Here is a 21,028-nt window from a genome sequence, read left to right as displayed (position 1 = left end):
TATTTAGAGATATTTTATTTAGGGAATTAATAGTTTAATTTTGGATTTTTTCAGAATTTATTTCCTTCTTATTTTTATCTTTTAGTTGGACTATAAATATTGAGGACTTAGCCATAAACCCTTTACCATGTGTAAACAACCACGTGATAACCCTCGGCCTTAGAATATGTGGGTCTACACGTTGAGCCAGTCAGATAGCCCCATTGGTCCTTTCCAAGGATAAAGTTCTTGAAAACATTGGACCAATACGAATAATTTTCTCCGTTCATATGAATGCTAATGGCTTCCAATTTATCTTCAGACATAATTCAAATCAGATCAAATAATTACGTCACTACGTATATATACCAAGACCTAAAATCTAATTAGGAAACAAGGAACTAAACATACTAAAGTGCCCTTATTCTTGAAATAATATTACAACTGTCGGTATGTTTTAATCATTATGCAGCCTTCTCAATTGCTTCAATGCACTCTAACACAGTTGCCTTCTTCGACATTGCCGACATTAGGGACTCATGAATTACCTTGTTATTTTTTAAAAGGGATCCAGCAAACAGAACCTGCATTATTTCCCCCGGTCATCAGCATTCTTCACTAGAAAACATTGTGTTATGATTGTTGAAAAAAAAACACCATTTTTTTTCTTATTTTTTTCAACCAAAAAAAAAAACAAAAAGTGTTAAGTTTATATACCTACCCTTGAAACAGAAGAATTTCTAAGTCAAGATTGTAATGCAAAATGCAAGTAAAACATGTGAATTGGTTGCATGATAGAAACACTCACAGCCCATCTGGTAAGATTTTGCTGCTGTTCTTTGCTAAGCTGCGGCTTGCTCCTGTTTATCAACCTCTGGGAAGAGAAAAGGAAATTATTAAAAGACCAAAGGTCAAGTAAGATCTATATACAACTTGACTTCAGGCCAATAATATTTACAAACCTGAAGAGTGAAAAGATCAGCAGATTGACCGACCACTTTATCATATTGCAAACCTTCAGCTGCCAGTCCAGCCATAGCTACAACTGCCAACCTGAGAAAGATAATTACTCTTGATATCATCTCTACTTATAAATAGTGAGTCTCAAGAATTCACGTCATTTTGATATAAGAAACCTCCATCTTAGATTTTAACATTTTAGTGACCTTATAAAGTTGCCTTTCTGTGCCTTTATGCTTTAACATTTTAGTGACCTTATAAAGTTGCCCTTTTGTGCCTTCATGCTTCAACAGTTGGTAGAAACTTGAATGGATATTACATTAGGGAATTCAGTTTGTCCGACACAAAATGGAGAGAACATTGATAAGGCTCGTATGGAACCAATCAAGTTGTAAGAACTTAGGAAACATGTGAAATAGAAACTATCTTCACATGCCAACATGAAACTGAAGAGTAAGACATGATCATGGTTAGTCAATTTTTCTAACCCACAATTAGACTTTCGTGAGCGGTATTCTAATTTTTAAACGGGAAAATATCGAAGTACATTAAAATAAGAAGAAGAAGAAAAGAAAAGAAAAGCGTAACTTATCTCTTACTTGTTTTAGAATTGCGCAACAACAGGAAAATATTGAAGTACATAAAAATAAGATAATATAAAATAAAGGCTTAACGTATCTCTTATTTGGCTTATGCTAAAAAAACTGCATTAAAATTGCAAGAAAACTAATGACATGCCCATTTTGTTAAAAAAAGAAGCCAAGTTTAGAATTTTTGTGCAGAAAACTCCAACAAAATCATGTGACAATAATATTTTTGCACTTATGAATCACAGTGATAGGCTTCTTGTTTTCCAATGAATGGACGTGAATAAGGCATATATGATTATGTATACAAATTTTGTTCGTATAGCATAACCCTCATCTATACCTATGGCCATTTTTTTATTGTCTTTCGTCATTTTAGTGGCACCTTCAGCTTGAACAAAGTCTCTATCGCACTTGAACTGAAGGAACAATGGCAAAAATAGGGACAGGCTCAAGATGTTATTACATTAATATCGAAGCATGCAGCACTATCAATGTAAACTAAGACCTCATACATTTCACCCTTATGAATTTGATGAACCAAGACATACAGTGGTGATTAACTGAGGAAAAATAAAAGTTGTGGAGAAAGAAAAGACAAGCCACAGAGTGAAACTGGAGTTATGGAAACTACAGCTGTCATACTTGTACCTGTCCAGTTCCTTTGCATCAAGCTGCCCACTGTATATGAGCTTTTCCAGCTTTTTGTCAATGAGATTAACATGCTCTTTCCCAATATCCAAAGAATATCCGAGTATAGGAAGGCCAAGCAAGTAGGCAACTGAAATTCACAGGGGAAGTTTTGTCAAATCATGCAACCCCAAATGGAGAAGAAATTAAAGAAGAGATGGAAAAATCACATATATGCAAATTGTTAAATAAGGTGATCTTGCACGAAGTTGGTATAACCATATGGTAAGTCATGGTGCCCATGCATGAGACTGAAGAGCAAGGGCAAGGAATTTGGAGTATCAAATTTTAAAAATGATCCTAACAAATGCTCAAGAGCACCATAAGACATGGTTACTGTCATGACTCGAACCCGCCCCTATGGGTTAAAGACATAACCGGCCAGTAATCAAGAGATTACCTACGGCCTCAAACCATATAAGACATAACTCATCAGAGTAAAGGGGCCAAACGGAAGCATATTTAAAACTTTGTCCATAGAGCTGTGCTTATATGCACCTCATAACATTTCACATAAGTATTCGTTAATAACTCACATCAAAAGGGAAGTTAACATATAAACTGTATATTTAGGATCATTCGAGTCTAAGTCAGTCAAACCCAAAGTTTATATACAAAAGTAGTTCAATGTTTTTGCCAACGTAACAAAACTATAACAAAAGAACAAAAGAGGCGAAGACAAGTCTCGTGCGTGAGACGTTGGGTTAACTCCTCAAAACCTTGACTGTTTCTCACATATTTCACCGAGGCTGGGTTTGGACATCCCTTGGCTCACTTACATACACATGAATGAGCGTGAGCGAAAGCCCAGTGAATAATATCAAATAAAGAAAGTACATGAATGAGATTCACACATATCAAACGGCCTTGGGCCCATTTAGTATTCTACTTCGTGTATTATTCAGCACATTAGGCGATTCAAGCCCGAACATATCAAACGGCCTCTGGCCCACTTTGTTCTTAAACGAACGGCCTCGAGCCCAATTCATTCATGTATATCAAACGGCCTTTGGCCCAATCATTCATGTCCAACGGCCTCCGGCCCACTCATTGGCCCATTCATTCATATCCAACGGCCTCTGGCCATTCATTCATATCCAAATTAACAAACTTATAAGACTTATAATAAGCAATTGGACAATTAACATACTTCAAAATATTTTTACTAAGATATTACTCACAGTGTTCTCCCGGTGGATTCACCCTTGAGCTCGACCTTACACATTACATAACACATACGGGTCACAAACGATTCAATCTGTTCTTAATTCATACATCCCTCTTAGGCCTCTTTCTTATTCTTTTAATTCATTCATAATGCTCAGTGCACGCCTAAGAGTACTTAGAAGTGAAAGAGAACGGAAAATGAAACACAGTAACACCTTTACAAATTTTTTGAAACAGGGGTCCCCGCTCAAGCGTGGGTTCCCCCGCTCGAGCGGACCCTCATGGTTTACAAAAGTACTGGTTACCTCATTTTTACGCCCGAGCGTGACTTCGGACACTCGAGCTGAAAGCCACTCTACATAGCTCCCTACTCGAGCGTGAACTTACCCGCTCGAGCGGACATCTATGGCTGCAAAAAGTTCTGGGAGTTCATATTTCACGCTCGAGCGGCGCTTTCCCCGCTCGAGCGGACATGCCAAATTCTGGGTTTTCCAAAACTGTTCTTCAAGTTCAAACTCGACCTTCAAAGGTCCAAAGCTCATAATTTCGGTCCAAAACATGCAAATACATCATATAGCATATGGATGTAAGCAACATGAGGCCAATCATTCAAAATCATGGTCCAATTCTTCAAAATTAATCAACATTTCTTTGTATAATCATGGATCATGCATTCAAACCTTATATAAGCTCCATATCTTCAATAATCAAACATGCATGCCAATTTTAACTTCATTTCTATTTCAAATGGTGCAAATGGTGTTCATTCTCATGAAACTCAACAAAACCATGCTTGCATGTATGATCCAACTCTCAATCTTTTATAATTGACATGCTACATGTTAGATTATGCAAATTTATGGCAATTCATAGCAATTCTATGCATGCATGTGCATATCTCGTCAAAATCCACACAACTCATGTTCTTCATTACCATTTAATCTTTAATTCACAAAATCACAACTCAAACTCATGAATTAGGGGTTGATTACTCACCTAGGAGCTTCAAACACTCAAGTTCTTTGAGTTTAACTTCAAATTTTCAAGCCTTGAGCCAAAATTGCACAATTCTCCCCCATTCTCTCTCTAGAGCCGGCCTCTCTCTCTCACTAAAGTATAAACTCAGATTTTGAACTCAAAACCAATGAGTGTGAGTGTAAGTTGGCCTATTTATAGGCTCCCTTAATCAAATCACTTAAAATTAAGTAATGGTGCTTTAATTAGCTATTCTGAATCTGATTATTTTGATCCGAATCAATTTTCAATTAAATTTTACCGTAGGCTCTAAAAATTACGCCAATCACAATGGCGTAGTCAATTTTGGTTTCTGTGGCCGATAGGGCCTTCAATGTAAATTCCAAAGCAGAAAGTCAAACAGATTTCCCTACGGTGAACAGATAGATATTCAAAACCACATATATTCATATAAATGGCACTCAAAATCATATCAAACACATAATCACATTCGTAATTAAGATTAATTAGCATAATATGGAACAGGGTTATCACAGTTACTCAACCAGAAAGCCACCATTTGATTTGAGAATCATGACTCACTCCTGGCATTACAAAAATTATCAGCACTTCAATTTCTCCTTTCTTTAAGATGTACTTTATACCTTGAAATCATTGATATGGTCTTAAAAGTAGTGTTTACCCTTAAACATTTGATACCCTTATGATGTGGTATTTTAAAAATATGAAATACTATATATGATTTATTATTAATAGTTTCCTATTTACATAAAGTTCTAATATAATATAGCCAATAATGAACAATCCCATATCAATTAATCTAGAAATTTCCTTCCTACTCAAACCCTTTATTAAATTAAAATTATTTATTTTTATTCTGAAATTTTTAAAATTAGATTTTTAATTATTTTTATTAGGTTCCCATAGCTATACATATAATTTTTTTTTGGTATATTTGATTGTTGTTTAAAAATAATTTTATTAACTAATCAATTACATAAGGTAATAAATATTTATTTTTTACTATCTTATAATTTCATATTAGTGGAAATCTCAAGGAACAAAATAATATCAACTCAATGGGAGAATATTTCAAAATTACCAAAAACGTGAATGGAAAAACAATAATTTCAAAGACATGAAAATCAAATTTTTGGGGACAACATTACCGTTCCCATTATGCCAACCCCTTCTCTCTCATCCCCTTTCTTTACACCAGCTTCCCCTCCCCATGCCCAAATCCCGGCCACAACAACCTTGCACAGCCACCTTCCACCATAGCCGCCATTGCTCCGTCCTCCGCCACAACTTGCTCCACCCTGACAACCCTCTCATCCACCTATAAAAAAATCCAGAAAAGCCTAGCCCCCTCCACAACCATTGTCTTTCACTTGAACAGAGGGGAGAATAGAAGAAAGAGAGAGAGAGAGAGAGAGAGAGAGAGAGAGAAATCCACTATTGTCATAGCCTTCGGTTTTGTCCAGATCCAACAGCAACACGAGGATTTGGGAGAAAACCCCAGATCCAAGGCGGCACAAGCATCTGCAAGGAACCCATCAGGAAAACCCTAGATGCACAATGGCTAAAGGAACACGATCTGCGAAAGATCCAGAAGCAGAGACACCATCCAAAAGCCGTACGAGGAACTCCAGATCCTCCAAAGATGTGTCAACAGGCTTATCAATACTTTTTTTCCCCCTTTGACAATCCTTTAATAATAGTTTGAACCTTGAAAATCACTAAGTGATTTAATTGCATGAAAATGAACCTAAGCACTAGTACTACAATGTGCATCCAAAACTGCACATGCACATGGATCAAGAAAGAGAAACAACATGTTCCATCTCTATAGATATGTTCCTAATGTCATAATATAGTAATAAAAGAGTCCACGTCATCTCACCTATTCAGAGATAGAAGTTTGTACTTGGACGAATAGGTCTATTTTTTTTAAAATAAACTGCAACAAAAAGGAAGATACATTGCGCTACTCCCCATTATGCCACTGTAGTTTCAAATGTTTTTATGCAATACTAGCCATAGTTTGCGTTTTAAGCCCAACAAAGAGAAATTACCTAAGAAATGAGCTGCTTCATGTCTAGCAATCCTATCCTGGTAATCAGGAAAAAGTGATGAAAATCCACCAATGGCAGCTTGAAGAAGCCTATATTAAACATGTAAAATCATCTTTAGAACAAGGATCCCGAAATTCTCTGTCAGCCCTCAACTGTGCTCTTCTTCAATAATTCATTATACAATTTAAAAGTGCCCAACTGAGCTAACAATTATACAATATTTTGATTTAAACATCATGGTAATTCAAAATTGAAAGGTTTGTTGACATATTCAAGACAGCCTGTAGTAAGGAAATAACGTAGTTAATGCCTAACAACTTACCCAGGTGAAATGCTTCCCACAGCCAAAACTACTAAAGAAATGCTCCCAATCAAGTATGGCACAAAGAAGCCCCAATCCTAAGTGACAATTACATGTGGATAAGAATGTTAGTAGATGTGAAAATGCCTCAATTTCCTTCCATTCTCCTTACAAAAAAATAAAATAAAATGCATTAGTCTGACAGCCTAACCATAATACATATTAGTGCAAAACAAATATCTTTATTCATTACCCAGATGAGTTGAACATTAAAGACATTAGAATCATTACTCACAATAAAGGAACTAAAATGTGCCAATCATAATATATAGTAGACAACACAAAGAAAATGAAACAGGTCAGTGACCCAATGTTCAGGGTAAAACTATATACACGCATGAACAGGTGAGTACAAAAAAGGGTTAATTACACGAAGACCCCTTCAACTATTAACAAATATCACTTTACCCCTTTGATCTATAAACTCATCCATTTTGACCCCTTCAACTATAAAAATACTTTCACCCCCTCCAGACCACCTCTAAAAAGGTGCGTATTTGTACGATTTTCATGGTTGAAGGGATCAATATGTACGGGTTCATAAATCAAGAGGACAAAGTGACACTCACCAATAGTTAAGGGGGTCTTTGTGTAATTAACCTTATAAAAACTATCTCATATATTATGTGAGATACTCTACAAAAAACATGTAGCTTGTATTTGTTATATTTCTATAATGTCTTTAAAACATATCAAAAGTCATAGAAGCAGCCATCTGATAAGAAAGGAATGAAAGAAGCTTCTATGAGCATAATCCACAGCTACAATTGTACTTCCTTTATCCTTTGTTCCTTGAAACTTATAGAAAATAATCAATAGATTAAAAAAAGAGAAATTCAGAACTCTACATAATATGAATTTGAAATTATTTCTTATGACAGTTTATTAATGTTTATGGACATCTACAGAGAAAGAGGATATTATGTGAAGTTACCCCAGGAAGCTGACCGGCAAGAACACCCAAAAAGCCTGTTGTCCCTACCACCGTAAAGAGAAAAGCTGCCTGCATCACTGAATTAAATCAAATTCATGGAGAACATAATATTTACGAATTATGATGGTTTAAGTCTTGCAAAAATAAGAAAAGAAAATCAAATGGAAGGCACAGGTGTCATCAAATTCTAGTCTTAATGCAATATTAGAATTTCAATAATTTCAATCACTTAGAAACTGGTAAGAGGACAATAGAACAAAGAATACATGTTGAAAACTGGCAAAATATATTGACATCCCGATGCATAGTGTATCCTGCTGATGTTGGAATAAGGTAAAATGCTGTCCTGTTCAAGTTCTTGCCCCAATTTATGCCGCAAAAACTAATCTAGTTTTTTAGCAAACCAGTGGCTTGGAATCTTTTTTCCCAAACACATGTTCTTAACTTCTTTTTCCTATAACTAGGTCGTTTCATCAAGTCATGCTTTCAGAACACGATTTTAAACCACGTGGAAAACTCAAAACTCATCCATTATACCAAATAATTAATGGTAGTCCCAAAAAATACATAATGAAATTTATGCAATGGTTTGTATGCTCTTCTATTGCTACAGGTTAAACAAAATATTTAGTGCAGTGCAACTTACATCATTTCTAACACTTGGGATTGCAAGGTTCTCTGCGTTTTTAATTCCAAGAGTTGTCAGCTCCCGAAGAGAGGTCTGCCGCATAAATTTGAAACGGTTAAACTACATATTTTGATACCAAGTACATTAATTAATAAAGTTTTCAAAGCAGTAAACAGATGTACATTATTTATGTACATTTATGCATAGATTTGTAGATGTGGCTAATGTTTGAGTAGCACTTTCCCAGAACTTCACACTTGTTATGGACACTGACCATACGACGTGATACATATGGTTGAGAACTCCATTTGTTTGCCCAACCAACTTCACTCAGCTGATCAAGTGCCTCTTTGACAGCATCACTGTCTTTCTGCAGCAAATCATAGAGTTACTTCAGTAAAACTTCTACGCACTGTCATCAGAGACAACATACAATTTTCCCATAGCTTGTTCTAGATGTCCACAGGAATGCCTTGTGCACTAGGTAGAACCTTAAGCATGTCTTTCGGTGTTCAATATCTCTTTATTTTGGAGTAAAGAAGTTTAAGTTTAAATAAAAATTAAAAACACAGGAAACATCTCTTTTGCTTTCAGTAATATCTTACTCAAACTGATAGAAGTGAGAAAACAAATGTTTAAAAAAATACAAGAATAAATGTCCAACTCTGTAAGCCATCACATTTGTAAACCACTGTAATCACCCAATTCTAGACTTGCACAAACTAATTGATATTAGCTCACCACTACCAATAGTGCAAAGGACTCAATATAACTAGAAAAAATACAAATGTAATAAACATTTATCCATCTAAAACTGGTTCAACTGATGCTGTAAAATGACAAAAGAACTCATGTAACACTATATGCCTGAAGCTTCCAATAAACAGTAACAGTTTGTTGTTCAGTTATAATGTTTCAGAGCTTTTGATTATTATTTTCTGATAAGAAAAATTTATTAACCCAAAAGTGAGCCACCTAGGGGGGAAGAACATTATACACTCAACAGCCAAAACCAATAGGATATACATCAAATGGCATGCACAAATCACCTATGAACTCTGCACAATAGAGTCAACAGAAAAGGGCAGTCAACCAACGAGGCCTAGCTAAGTTGGCCACCATGACTCTCCTAAGGGCTTAGTACCAAGGAGGAGGTCATGGGTTCAACTCTCCCTAAGGGGGAGTTGAATTAGGCGGCAAGCACTTTGTGCTTTGCAATGGTGTTGAGGCTAACTCTCATAAGTGCTATTCTATAACTACTAACAACTGACTTTTGCCAATAAAAAAATAAAAAAACAGAAAACGGCAGTCTCTCAATCATAAAAATTAAGGAAAGGAGTAAAGATCCTTTCAAACTACAAATTGGAAGCTTGACACCATCAAACGATCCCCTGTTTCACTCCGTCCATATTGTCCACAGAGCACATAAAGTTGTGGTCTGCCAAGCCTTCCTCTCTGATCTCTTAGCGCATCTAGAGCTCCATAAATCAATAAAAATAAGGCATAACCCAAACTATACCAAAAATCTGAAAATTAGGTCCACTCACTTGCGACCAGACAATGAACAAGGTGATTCACTAATTCCACCACTTGCTTACACGTGTAACATCAATAAATAATCAACTTGCACCTTTACTGAAGGTTATCCATGGTGAGAATGAGAATAGCCTGAAAAGAAGTTCTCCAACCAAAGAAATCAATCTTAGGAGTCTTATTCCTTTATATACCCTTCCAAGGAAAAGAAGAATCCCAGTCACCATACATATCCCAGTATAAAGACTGAACTGAAAAAACTTGTTAAGAAACTCTCCAAGCCAAAAGATCATGACCACCACTCTATCTCTGAATTATAGGTCTTTGTAGATTGGAGTGCCCGCCCTTGAAAGCCCTCTGAAACTGTGGATTCCACACAATGTCACTCTAAGACACCTCTAAGTAATCCCCCACATTCACATGAAAGTCAGTGATTAACTGATTCAAACCAAGAAATACCTCCTAAAGAAGTCTGTAACCACACTGTGAATCTAACCAGAACCTCACTCTTCTCCCATCACCCATCTTAAAGAAAATCCTCTAAGCAAAATGAACCAACCACCTCATAATTCCTTTCCACAGAACCATCCCAAAAGGCCCCCAATAGCTATTCTATTAGACCAATTACCCAATCCCTCCCATACTAGTCCTCGATAACCTGTATAGCAAAATTGTATTACTACGTCATGTTTTGGTCTTTTCGTTTGTAATTGCAAAGGTAGCCACCCTTCCAAAATACTTTCAATCCTCACCACAATTATTAAATTAGAAATGTTTATAATTCATAGTTGTGTTTGATTATCACTCATCGTGGTTGCTTTTAATTACGAATTTAGTGATATTAGATAATGATATATACTGGTGGTAGCTATGAAGCAAGTAAACCCACAAATTCCTTTTTTTAAATTCGAACGGTTAGAAGTGGAGATATGTACTTTTTTTTGAGGGTGTGTACACTTGGTATTTCATAGATTTTTATATGTTTAGGCCCAAACTAACGTAATGTTTTTTACGAGGAAAATGATATATTGCCAAAATTTTCTTACAGAATTTACTTTCAAAATGATGTTGCAGTGACAAACATGTAAATTATGTTCACATAGCACTAGTTGTTTCGTTTGTATAGCCCTACTTTTGTACAATATTTTTGTTTATATAGCATTACTTGTTTAACAATATATATAAAAAAAGTATATCCATAAAATCCTATTTTCTTCTGATTTTGTTTTCGTTTTTCACATATAAATTTATTCTATTATTGACTGAGAAATTAATTTGCGAATTTAATGATATATATATATATATATATATATTTATTTTTTTAAACCTTGGTTGAAAGCCTCCAACTTATGGATCCCCAAGCTACCCTTGTGAATAAGAAAACACACCCTATATTAAAAGGAAGCAGCTTGCCTCCCGTCCGAGATCAGACTGGACGGTGCTGTTCAGCCCGTAGAGCCCACCACGGGTCCCATTTTGACAATTCGAGCCGTTCAATGTATAGAACTTGTCGAGTACTATATTCATGTGAAAAATCACATTGATCGGATATCGATAGCTATTTCATCAGATCAGTTTTTTTTCAACAGTTAATTTGTTCACCATTTATTTTTTTATACAAAACTTATTTGATCACATAGTTATCTAAATATCCGATCAACGTGATTTTTGCTCTAAATATTGAATGATTCAGATTATCAAAAAGAAACTGTGGACCCTCACGGGCCGAACAGCACCGTCAATCCGATCTCGGACAGAAGGCAAGCTGCTCCCATATTAAAAACTGAATTTTTTACATTTTCTAAAAAAAACATGTAAAAAATAAGAGAGATAATATGATTCAAAATAAACCAAACCCCTTCTCAAAAAGCTCATAATTAAAGTTAAAAACTCTTCCCCAAAGAAGGAAATCCCTATGAAATTTCTCCAATCTCTGAGACATTGAGCAATGACTAATGAAAAGGGACATCAAATAATTGGAAAGGCTTGAAATTGGAGATAAAAGAGGAACCTCGGCAATGGCTGATTCGAGAGTGGTGAATTGGACGCCAGAAGAAGCAGCGGAGGAAGCTCTGATCCGCCATTTCCTCAATTCAAAGGCCAAGTTCAAGTGTGCACTACTACTGCTAGTAGTACTAGGCACATATAGAGATGCAGAGGAGAGCGACACAGACATCGACGTTGTCTTCTTCTTCTTCTTCTTCTTCTTCTCTCTCTGTGTCTTGTTGGTTAAGTCGATAAGGCTGGCCGCGAGGAGGGAGTAGATTGTTTGGATATGCAATCCCGACGACGTGGAATCTGATTTTCCTTGCAATTCATTTTTCCTCTCATCCTCTCTTCTAGCCTCATATTTTTGTCCCATCAGCTTCCATCCATCATCAATTTATTTACCACTATCAAATTAAAAAAAAAAAAAAATTATAAAAATTGACTTCCAATCCTTCTATCATTTATATTAAATTGAAATTTGGAAAAATTTGAATGACATTTTCTGAATTTTAAATTTTTTATTTAATAGAAAAATGGGCAAAACACCAATAAATCTCAAATTTTAATTTATTAAACCATTTGGTCCTCCTTTTAATTTTGTAGACTAATAAGTCCTATTTGAACGTTAAAAGCTCACTATAGGCCTTTTTTAAATTTCCCTCCTTTCCGAACATCAGCAACATTAACTACATCAGCAACATCAACTGCATCAACAACATCATCAAAACATAAACTACATCAGCAATATTAACTACACCAACAACATCATCAAACATCATCAAACATCAAATACATCATCAAACATCATCAACATCAACAAACATCAACTACATCATCAAACATCACCAACATCATAAAAACATCATCAACATCAACAAACATCAACTACATCATCAAACATCATCAACATCACCAACATTGTGAATATCATCAACATCAACATCAACATCAACATCAACTACATCCTGTATACACAGTTATGAAACGATCACCAACATTGGTGTATTAGCTAATTATTAATACTCACTCTCAATGCCGAGATCATCGCGTTACGATCTTCTCATAGGTTGATCTATAATCGGAACGATCGATTCGATTTCGATTTCGATTTTGCACTGTGCTCATTATTCCGTAACATTGAACATCATCGACATCAATTGAGAGCCTTCACACCGACATCAACTGAGAGCCTCCAACATTGATCATACATCATCAACATTGAACATCATCGACATTAACTGAGAGCCTCCACACCGACATCAACTGAGAGCCTCCAACATTGAACATCACCAACATTGAACATCTTCAACCTCATCAAACATCAGCAACATCAAAAGGAACTGAAGATGCCTCATTTCCGAACCGAGGAACTAAGAGCCTCCACACCGATCTCTCTCTACTTTCTCTCTGTCTAGATCCTCCGCTGATCAACGTCGCTTCACCATTGCTGACCTCTCCGCAGATGGCGATTCTCAGATCTCATACACTCCAATTCTTCCTTCGACGGGGTCTCTTCGGAATCCTCATGCTCGTGCTCGTGGCGACGCCGACATTCCACGACGGTCCAAGCTACGTCCGCCACCTCCAACACCGTCTTCGCCACCTCTATTGGACCGCGACCCACCATCTCTATATATATATATATACAAATTGCAGAGAAGAAAAGAGAAGAGAAAGAGAAGGGAAGAGACAGTAGGGATTGATTATATATATACATTAACTACATCAACAACATCAACTACATCAGCAACATCAACTACATCAACAACATCATCAACATTATCAAACATCAACTACATCGGGACTAAATGGTTTAAGAAAAATCACTTAGGACTAATTAGAGTAACATTTACTAAAATGGAATTTATGAGTAATTTTTCCTAGAAAAATTAAGGTAGCGTTTGGTAAAGTTTTCTAAATATGATTTGAGAATAGAGTTGTATTTTGAGTTTGTAAGTTTTGGAATTATGATTTGAGCATAAAAAATTTGTTTGGTTATGGTTTTTGAATAGAGTGTTGAATTGAGTATGAAATTAAGTTTTGAAAGTTTGATGTGACATGTGAAATATGAAAATTTGTTTAGTTATGAGTTTTGAAAAAAAAAATTTCAAACTTAATTCAAAAAGTTATCATTCATAATCAAACATACAACTCAAAACTCGATTGAATTTTTTTATCAACATTCATGACCAACCTCTTTTTAAAATTCAATTCAAAAATGAATTAATAATTTTTTTTGAAATAATTTTTTTTCAATTAATTTTTTTTCCAAATAATTTTTTTTCAATTAGTTTTTATTTCAATTTTGTTTCAATTACTTTTTTTTCCAAATAATTTTTTTTTGAAATAATTTGCATTGCAATTATTTTTTTTCAATTATTTTTTTATATTAATTATTTTTATAATTATTTTTTTTTCAATTATAATGTGTATGATCTCATTGTCATAAAATAATAAAAAATAAATATAAATATTTTAGACCTGAATAAACATTTTTTTTGTTTATGTTTGTTAAATTTAGACAATAAATATTTTGTTCAAATCAAATGCGTTTGTAATTTATATTTTTTTTAAAAAAAAATAAAACCTAATTAATAATATTTTTGTAAATATAAACCAAAAATATAAACGTTACCAAACGCTACCTAAACATTTTTTCATTTGTTAAATTTTATCACTTTGATAAAAAAATTCGTGAACCTATACCATTGTCTTCACCTTCATTATTGTGTCTCACCTGTCCATTTCACCCGTGAAGTGGAAGTACCATCAATAATATTAGTGTGGCTATTCATTGATGTATTTGACATTAAAATGACCACATTACCCCTCTTTCAGTGAATACTAAATTCATATGATAGAAAAAAATAAAAAAGACAACATTGTAATTTAACTCATATTGTGCAAAGCCATCAGTCCTCTGCAAAACCTCAATTAGTCAGCTTCGATAAAAGGGAAAAAAAAAAGCCAAAATAGTTGGTCATTGTAACGTCCCAAATTTCTAGCCCAAATGATAAATGCAACAATCATGACTCTCTTAAAGGAAAACCAAATATAATTTTCCATACTTGCATTACGTAACAATAACAATTCCTCATGCGATATTACATTGATTCAACAACAAGTAAATAACCAAATAAGCACCCCCAAGGGTTTACAATCTTCCAAGGCTTATGCCCGGTTACACAAAATGGTTATTCAAATCCACACATACATAACCCTTGACTTACAAATAGGATCACAACAAATAAGAACTTTAGTGCTCTCAACATACACATTTCCGCGCCCTCAATTAGGTGGATTCACCACGTCTTTTCCTGCATAAAAATCTGGTAGGGTGAGCATAAAACCCAGTAGGAAATCCTTATCAAAGTATACAAATCTAAAAAGATGAGTGTACATGCCATGCCATGCCTTTTTTAAAATAAAACACATCTTCATCTTTTGAAAAACCATTATACTCAATGATATTATGCAACTTCAACTGTTCAAAATTTAACAATTTAATTCAAGGGGCGGTAAATACAACTCTGGTAATCCCTAGGTTGGTGTCTGCAAGTAGACTGTACGAGTACTACCAATTGTCATTTTTACCGGTATTAACCGAAAGACTCGACACCTACCCACGCGACTTTCTGGTCTTTCACCACGGACACTCAGGCCAACTTAATCAATTTCATCTACACCACCTATCAAGACTTATCACCGTATTTACCCCAAAACCATTTCATGAGAACCCATTTCCCAACATTCTTTTCTCAATGCAAGGTTTTCAAATCAACGCTCAAAGCTCAACATAATCAAATGAATTGATATGCCTATGAAATGATTAGATGCAATACAACATTTCTTACATTCCCAATATTTTCGCACAATGATTCCATTGTTAACAAATCTCCCATTTCTCTTTTCAAAACAATAATATCACTAGATGAATATATAAACTTTGATTTCCAATTCCCCCAAGGAACAACACATTTCCCACATTTCGAGCATTCTCTACAAATTAGCCATTTCAAGACTAAAACAACATTTTGAATAACAATTTCCAAAATGAACAACAATTCTCATAATTTACAAACTTCATCATTTATATATATAAATAAACAGTTTTCAAAACATCCATTTATTTTGACCCTCAAAATAAATATGTCAACATCATCCAAGGATTTTCAACATCTTTCAAAAAAATCCTACTTATAGGTTTTCTCACCAAAACCACTCACCTCCAAAATATTTAGAAGGATCTCACCAAAATCATCTTTCTTCAATCAGTATAATTCAAAACCCTCAATTTCCATTTTTAAAAAGGAAAAGAAAGTAAACCCACTTTCAAAATTACTCTTCTTCTTGAATCAACAATCAACTTTCAAAACTAATCAAAGGATAATTTCGAAAATCATCTAGATCTTGCAAAAACATATATAACTCAAAGGAAATCCCTACCTCAAGTTTAAAGAAGAAATGAGTTGAAAATCCCAAAATCAACGACAATGAAACTCGATCTCCACCGCACACAACGTAGCTCTCGCCTAGATAACCAACTTTGATGAAGAACTTGGATCTAAACCCAATGGATTTGGAGAAATCAAAGATCTTGTGAGGTTTTTGGTAGGAAATGTAGAGAGAATGAAGAGGAAATATTTTTAGAGAGAGAGATATACAAAAGTGACACTCAATATGCCCAAAAAGAGGAGAAAATAGCAAATTTCGAATCTCACCTACCTCACGCACGTGCGAAGCCTACTCCCGCACATGTGGCGCATGCTCCCGCACGTGTGGCCAACACTCTCGCATGTGTGGCCCTTCTCCCCCTCCGCACCTCAGCCGCACCTGTTTTTTTAGCAGTGTGTTGTACCACATTCCCCTGAAATCCGCACGTGCGGCCTCACATCCTGTACGTACGACTCCTATCCAGCACGTGCGGCCCTGGTCCCCAGCCCGGGAATGTCTCGACTCAACTCCCGATCCTCTGGACTCGACCTCGCACCCTCCGCGATAAGTGAAACGCAACACCGGAATAAACAAGAACGAGAACTTTTGAGAAAAATTTTTAAACACTACTTAACTCAAACGAGCAACAAGACTTCAAGTTGAAACCGACACTCTAACAAGTGTAAACCCAAAGGTAAACAGAGAGGAACAAGAACGCACAACGAAACCGGTTGTCACAGTTAGCTTTCGATCAAAGGAGAGAAGAAAAAAAAAAATCCAAAACTTAGCAATGTGTTTGTCACGACCCAAACCCGACCCTATGGATTTAGAGTCGTAATCGGTCAGTAATCCTTGGATTACCAAAAGCCTCTGAACAGGATAACATAAAATAGGGGCTGCGGAAGTAAATATACAAAATTAACATAGTCCATAGAGCTGTGCAGACATACATGGGACAGAAATTTTCAAAACAAACTTATATATATATATATATATATATATATACAGATGTGACGTCAAAAATACATTAGTCTTACGTCACCCAACTACACAGATAGGATCAAAGGGTACTTAGTCCAAGTAGAGTTATACAAAACAAGTTCAACTAAAGCCTTGACATAATCCTCTCAAAAGGAACCTCCTCAAGAGGCACGGTAGTTGGCTGACAAAACAGAAACATAGGCCGTCAACTCTGGGCCTGGTCACATGCCTGCTCACCTACATACATAATATAAATAGTGAGCTAGAGCCCAGTGAATAATAACAGAGTAAAGAGGTTTAATGAATGTTGTCCATAACAGTTACAGAAAACAGAATTCAATAGTTGCCAAAAATGAATTCGTAATTATGTTCAGAAATCATAGTACATAACATATACAGTTTCAGAGTCGTATTCATAATTAGAACTTACAATTAATCATATGTGGCACATTTATTAGCACTAACAGAAACAGTTGACCCATAAAGGGACAGCCATAAAGGCATATAGTTGACTCACATGCACAGAGACGATACAGTTGACTCATGAGACGTTCAGTTGGCCCATAAAGGGACGTATACATAAGGATCCATAACGGTTGGCTCATGAGACGTATAGTTGGCCCATAATTGGGACGTAACAGAACAGATAACAGATGTCATTTGAAGCTAAGAATGCCACAAATACATGTCAAAAACATTGGACAACCATTCATTCATACAGAAACTAATATTTCAGAAACAGATCATCTTATCAGAAAATACTTATAATTGAACATAGCTTTACAAAGTTATTACTCACAGATAATAGAGGCTCCACGGTAAACAGACAAAACAATAAATCAGATGTCCTGCGGTGCGTGACATACATAACATAATAGATACATACATTAAAACACATGTTCGGGGTGTACATAACTTATTTCATTATCCTTAGTGTGTTTCTAGCCTTTATCCTCATTATGGTGTCTTTATCTTGGCCTAGGAATGCCTAGAATGGAATAAGGATGTAAAAATATACTTTAAAACATTTTTTAAAACTTGCTGAAAATAAGGTCCACGCTCGAGAAAATGTGAGAGGTCGCTCGAGCGCACGTTCCTTTGCTCGAGCGGTCTGTAAACTTTGGCAAAAGTACCGGTTGCTTGCTTTTAACGCTCGACGGACGCTCGATCCTCGCTCAAGTGTGAGGCTCAGACCCTCGCTCGAGGGCGACTCTTGTCGCTCGAGCGATCTGCAAAAATACATGAACTTTTGGAAGCTTGCATTTCACACTCAAGCGGACTTATGGTCGCTCGAGTGGAAGTGTACGCACTCAGAGTGGTCGCTCGAGCGTAAACTCCCACGCTTGAGCGTAGGTGCAAATTCTGGAATTTCCAGATTTGTTCTCTAAGTTCAAAACTCAACCTTAAAGCATCAAACTCGATTTTTCTAGGCCCAAACTTGAGGAAACACTTAGAAACTCATAAAACATCATGAGATAAGGATTATTTCTTGAATTCATGGCCCCATAGCTTGCTAATTATGTAAAAATTCAACTTAAAATTTATGAATGCTCTATGAACATGACATGCATGAATTTCTTTGAGCTTAAGCTTCTCAAAACATGATCAAATGCTACAAAATAACATGAAACTTGATGATCTCCCAAAATTAAGGTGAATTCAAGACATGCATGAGAGAATTCTTGGAAATTAAACCCACAATGTGAGAAAATATGCATGCATGTATGGAATGACTTAGTTTTCTTCAATTCTAGCTCAATTCCTACATGAATTCACTTAATTCACTTGTTTTCATACATTAATCAACTATATTACAAGATCAAAGGTTAATTCTCTTACCTAGAGTCTGAATTGCACAGGTGAGGGAGCTTCAATTCCTAAATTCTTGGCAAATCTCCAATACTTCTTGGCAATTCTCTCATATTCCAACTTTTGATCTCAATTGCCTTCTCTCTCTCACTCTCTCACGTTTTGCTTGAATAAGGGAGCTCAAAAATGTTGAATGAAGAAGAAAGAAAGAATAAAGGCATATAAGAAGCCTTACATATGCTCACTTGAAGATAATTAATTAAGGCTAAATAAGTGGGCAATAAATTAGTCTAATTTAATGGTTCCGAATCGAATTTCAGTTGAACCTACCATAAAATTCTAAAAATTCCAATTAACACATAAATCAAGTCAATTTCTGAATCAAATGCCGATAAGGCCTTCAATTCGCAAACCGAAGTGAAAACATGAACAGATCTTTCTATGTTAAACAGATATATACACACACATAAGGCAACATATGACATAACATTTCACTTCAATTATTTATTAGACGCAATTAAGCATGAATTAACGTTTATCATGGGTCAGAATTGTTACAGTGTTTTTAACCATTTGTTTGACCGAGGCTTTATATCACTCTGCTAACCAACAATTTCACTTCACAACTTTCAGCAACACCATCTTCATTCCAATAACTTCATTACTTCATAACTTTCAACAACTTCTTCACCATTTTCATTGACATTCATGACATTCATTATTCAAATAGTATCAATACAACTAGATCAGAGACCTGAACGATACAACCACCACCTCCACCACCTACCTATTAATTTCACAATCAATTAATTTCAAAAATTCAGTCTATATTTTTATAATTCATATCTGTGTAAAACAAGAGACCAAGAGCTTTAATCAAAGGTTCTTTCAGAGCTGTTCACAATTTCTGAGCTATAGAAGTAAGCCGAACAATTCAGCAAATAGGTTGACCCGACGGTCAACCGGTGGGTCATTTGGCCGAATAATCAGTAGGTCATCCAACGGGTCAACCAGCCTCGCCTATTTCAGCTTCCAACAAGTCTCAACCCGAGGCTGAGCTTTGGCTATTTGTTGTTTACCTTTTGCACACCATTTTCATACATTTTGCTATACATTTTTCATATATTTTTGTTACCTTTTGCTATCATTTTGTTTACGTTCATAAGTCATTCTGAGAACAAAAAGAGCCAAACCAGAACGTGGCCAAACCTCTAACCCCCCACCACGCCAACAAGAGTAGACCTATCCAACTATTGATTTTCTCACATACAATTATGAACAAGCTTATCCAAATTTTGCCAACCGATTAATTGTTAACGGGGAGAAGGGTAAATCTACCTTCTCAATATGATCCTTTGTCAGTTGGAACACTGGAGACAATGGGATGGCTACCTTTAACTAATTTACCACAAAAAGTATATCCACTTCTTATGTATTTATTTTACCTTTACTTGACACCTACTGAGGGAGAAGTTAGAGAGAATAGTTTGACATCTTACGTCAAGGTAAACTAATCACACTGAACCCTTACACTTTGGCACAAATTATTGGAGTTCAGTCCGGGGATTTGCAAAGTCATCTTCAAAGTGAGTCTGACCTAGTTAACATTGTTGGTGATGTAAGTGAGGTTTATATTACAATTTGTGAGAACTGATTTATCGACACTAATTTATAAGCAAGACATTTGAAACCCCACCTTCATATTCTTCATCGATGGATAGTCGAAAATGTCACTCCCAAAAAAGGACATTTTGATATTGTTCCATTTTATAAAGTTTATTTGTTATATTATTTTGAAGTTGGACAAACATTAGATTTATATTACATACTACTGAAGGAAATGATAGTTACAAATCTTGGTACTCTCAGTGGCCTGTCACTACCTTTCGGAGCTCTGCTAACTAAAATTTTCAAAGCTTATCATGT

General features: G+C 35.5%; 1 protein-coding gene across 4 annotated transcripts; it reads right to left on the bottom strand.

Annotated features, from left to right (window-relative positions):
• Window positions 1–237: 237 nt before the first annotated feature.
• On the bottom strand, window positions 238–12,266 carry LOC114289763 (uncharacterized). Of its 4 annotated transcripts, none has more exons than XM_082866816.1 (10): window positions 11,901–12,266; window positions 8,631–8,726; window positions 8,375–8,449; window positions 7,729–7,797; window positions 6,756–6,832; window positions 6,434–6,522; window positions 2,178–2,307; window positions 942–1,032; window positions 701–853; window positions 238–563 (listed from the first exon to the last, which is right to left on the bottom strand). In XM_082866816.1, the coding sequence occupies exons 1-9, from the start codon at window positions 12,249–12,251 to the stop codon at window positions 725–727; spliced, it is 1,107 nt and encodes a 368-aa protein (XP_082722942.1). In that variant the 5' UTR covers window positions 12,252–12,266; the 3' UTR covers window positions 238–563; window positions 701–724. The 4 variants fall into 4 exon arrangements, with proteins under 4 accessions (XP_082722942.1, XP_082722941.1, XP_082722944.1 ...); XM_082866815.1 differs by having other exon boundaries at window positions 788–853; XM_082866818.1 differs by lacking the exon at window positions 8,631–8,726.
• Between the last annotated feature and the right edge of the window lie 8,762 nt (window positions 12,267–21,028).

The sequence above is a fragment of the Camellia sinensis genome, chromosome 4, assembly GCF_055761805.1.
Source record: "Camellia sinensis isolate YWXY chromosome 4, ASM5576180v1, whole genome shotgun sequence".
In the NCBI taxonomy this organism is placed as follows: domain Eukaryota; kingdom Viridiplantae; phylum Streptophyta; class Magnoliopsida; order Ericales; family Theaceae; genus Camellia; species Camellia sinensis.
The sequence above is the reverse complement of the archived record's forward strand: the minus strand, read 5'-3'. Positions and strand labels throughout refer to the sequence as shown.

What these genes read in the sequence shown, in the direction of transcription:
- LOC114289763 (XM_082866815.1), bottom strand. Translation starts at nt 12,251, where the DNA reads ATGGGACAAAAATATGAGGCTAGAAGAGAGGATGAGAGGAAAAATGAA. An exon ending in TCCCAAGTGTTAGAAATGAT is followed by an intron (nt 7,798 to 8,374) that starts GTAAGTTGCACT and finishes TCAGTGATGCAG; the next exon opens with GCAGCTTTTCTCTTTACGGT. An exon ending in AAAATCTTACCAGATGGGCT is followed by an intron (nt 564 to 787) that starts GTGAGTGTTTCT and finishes GAAATAATGCAG; the next exon opens with GTTCTGTTTGCTGGATCCCT.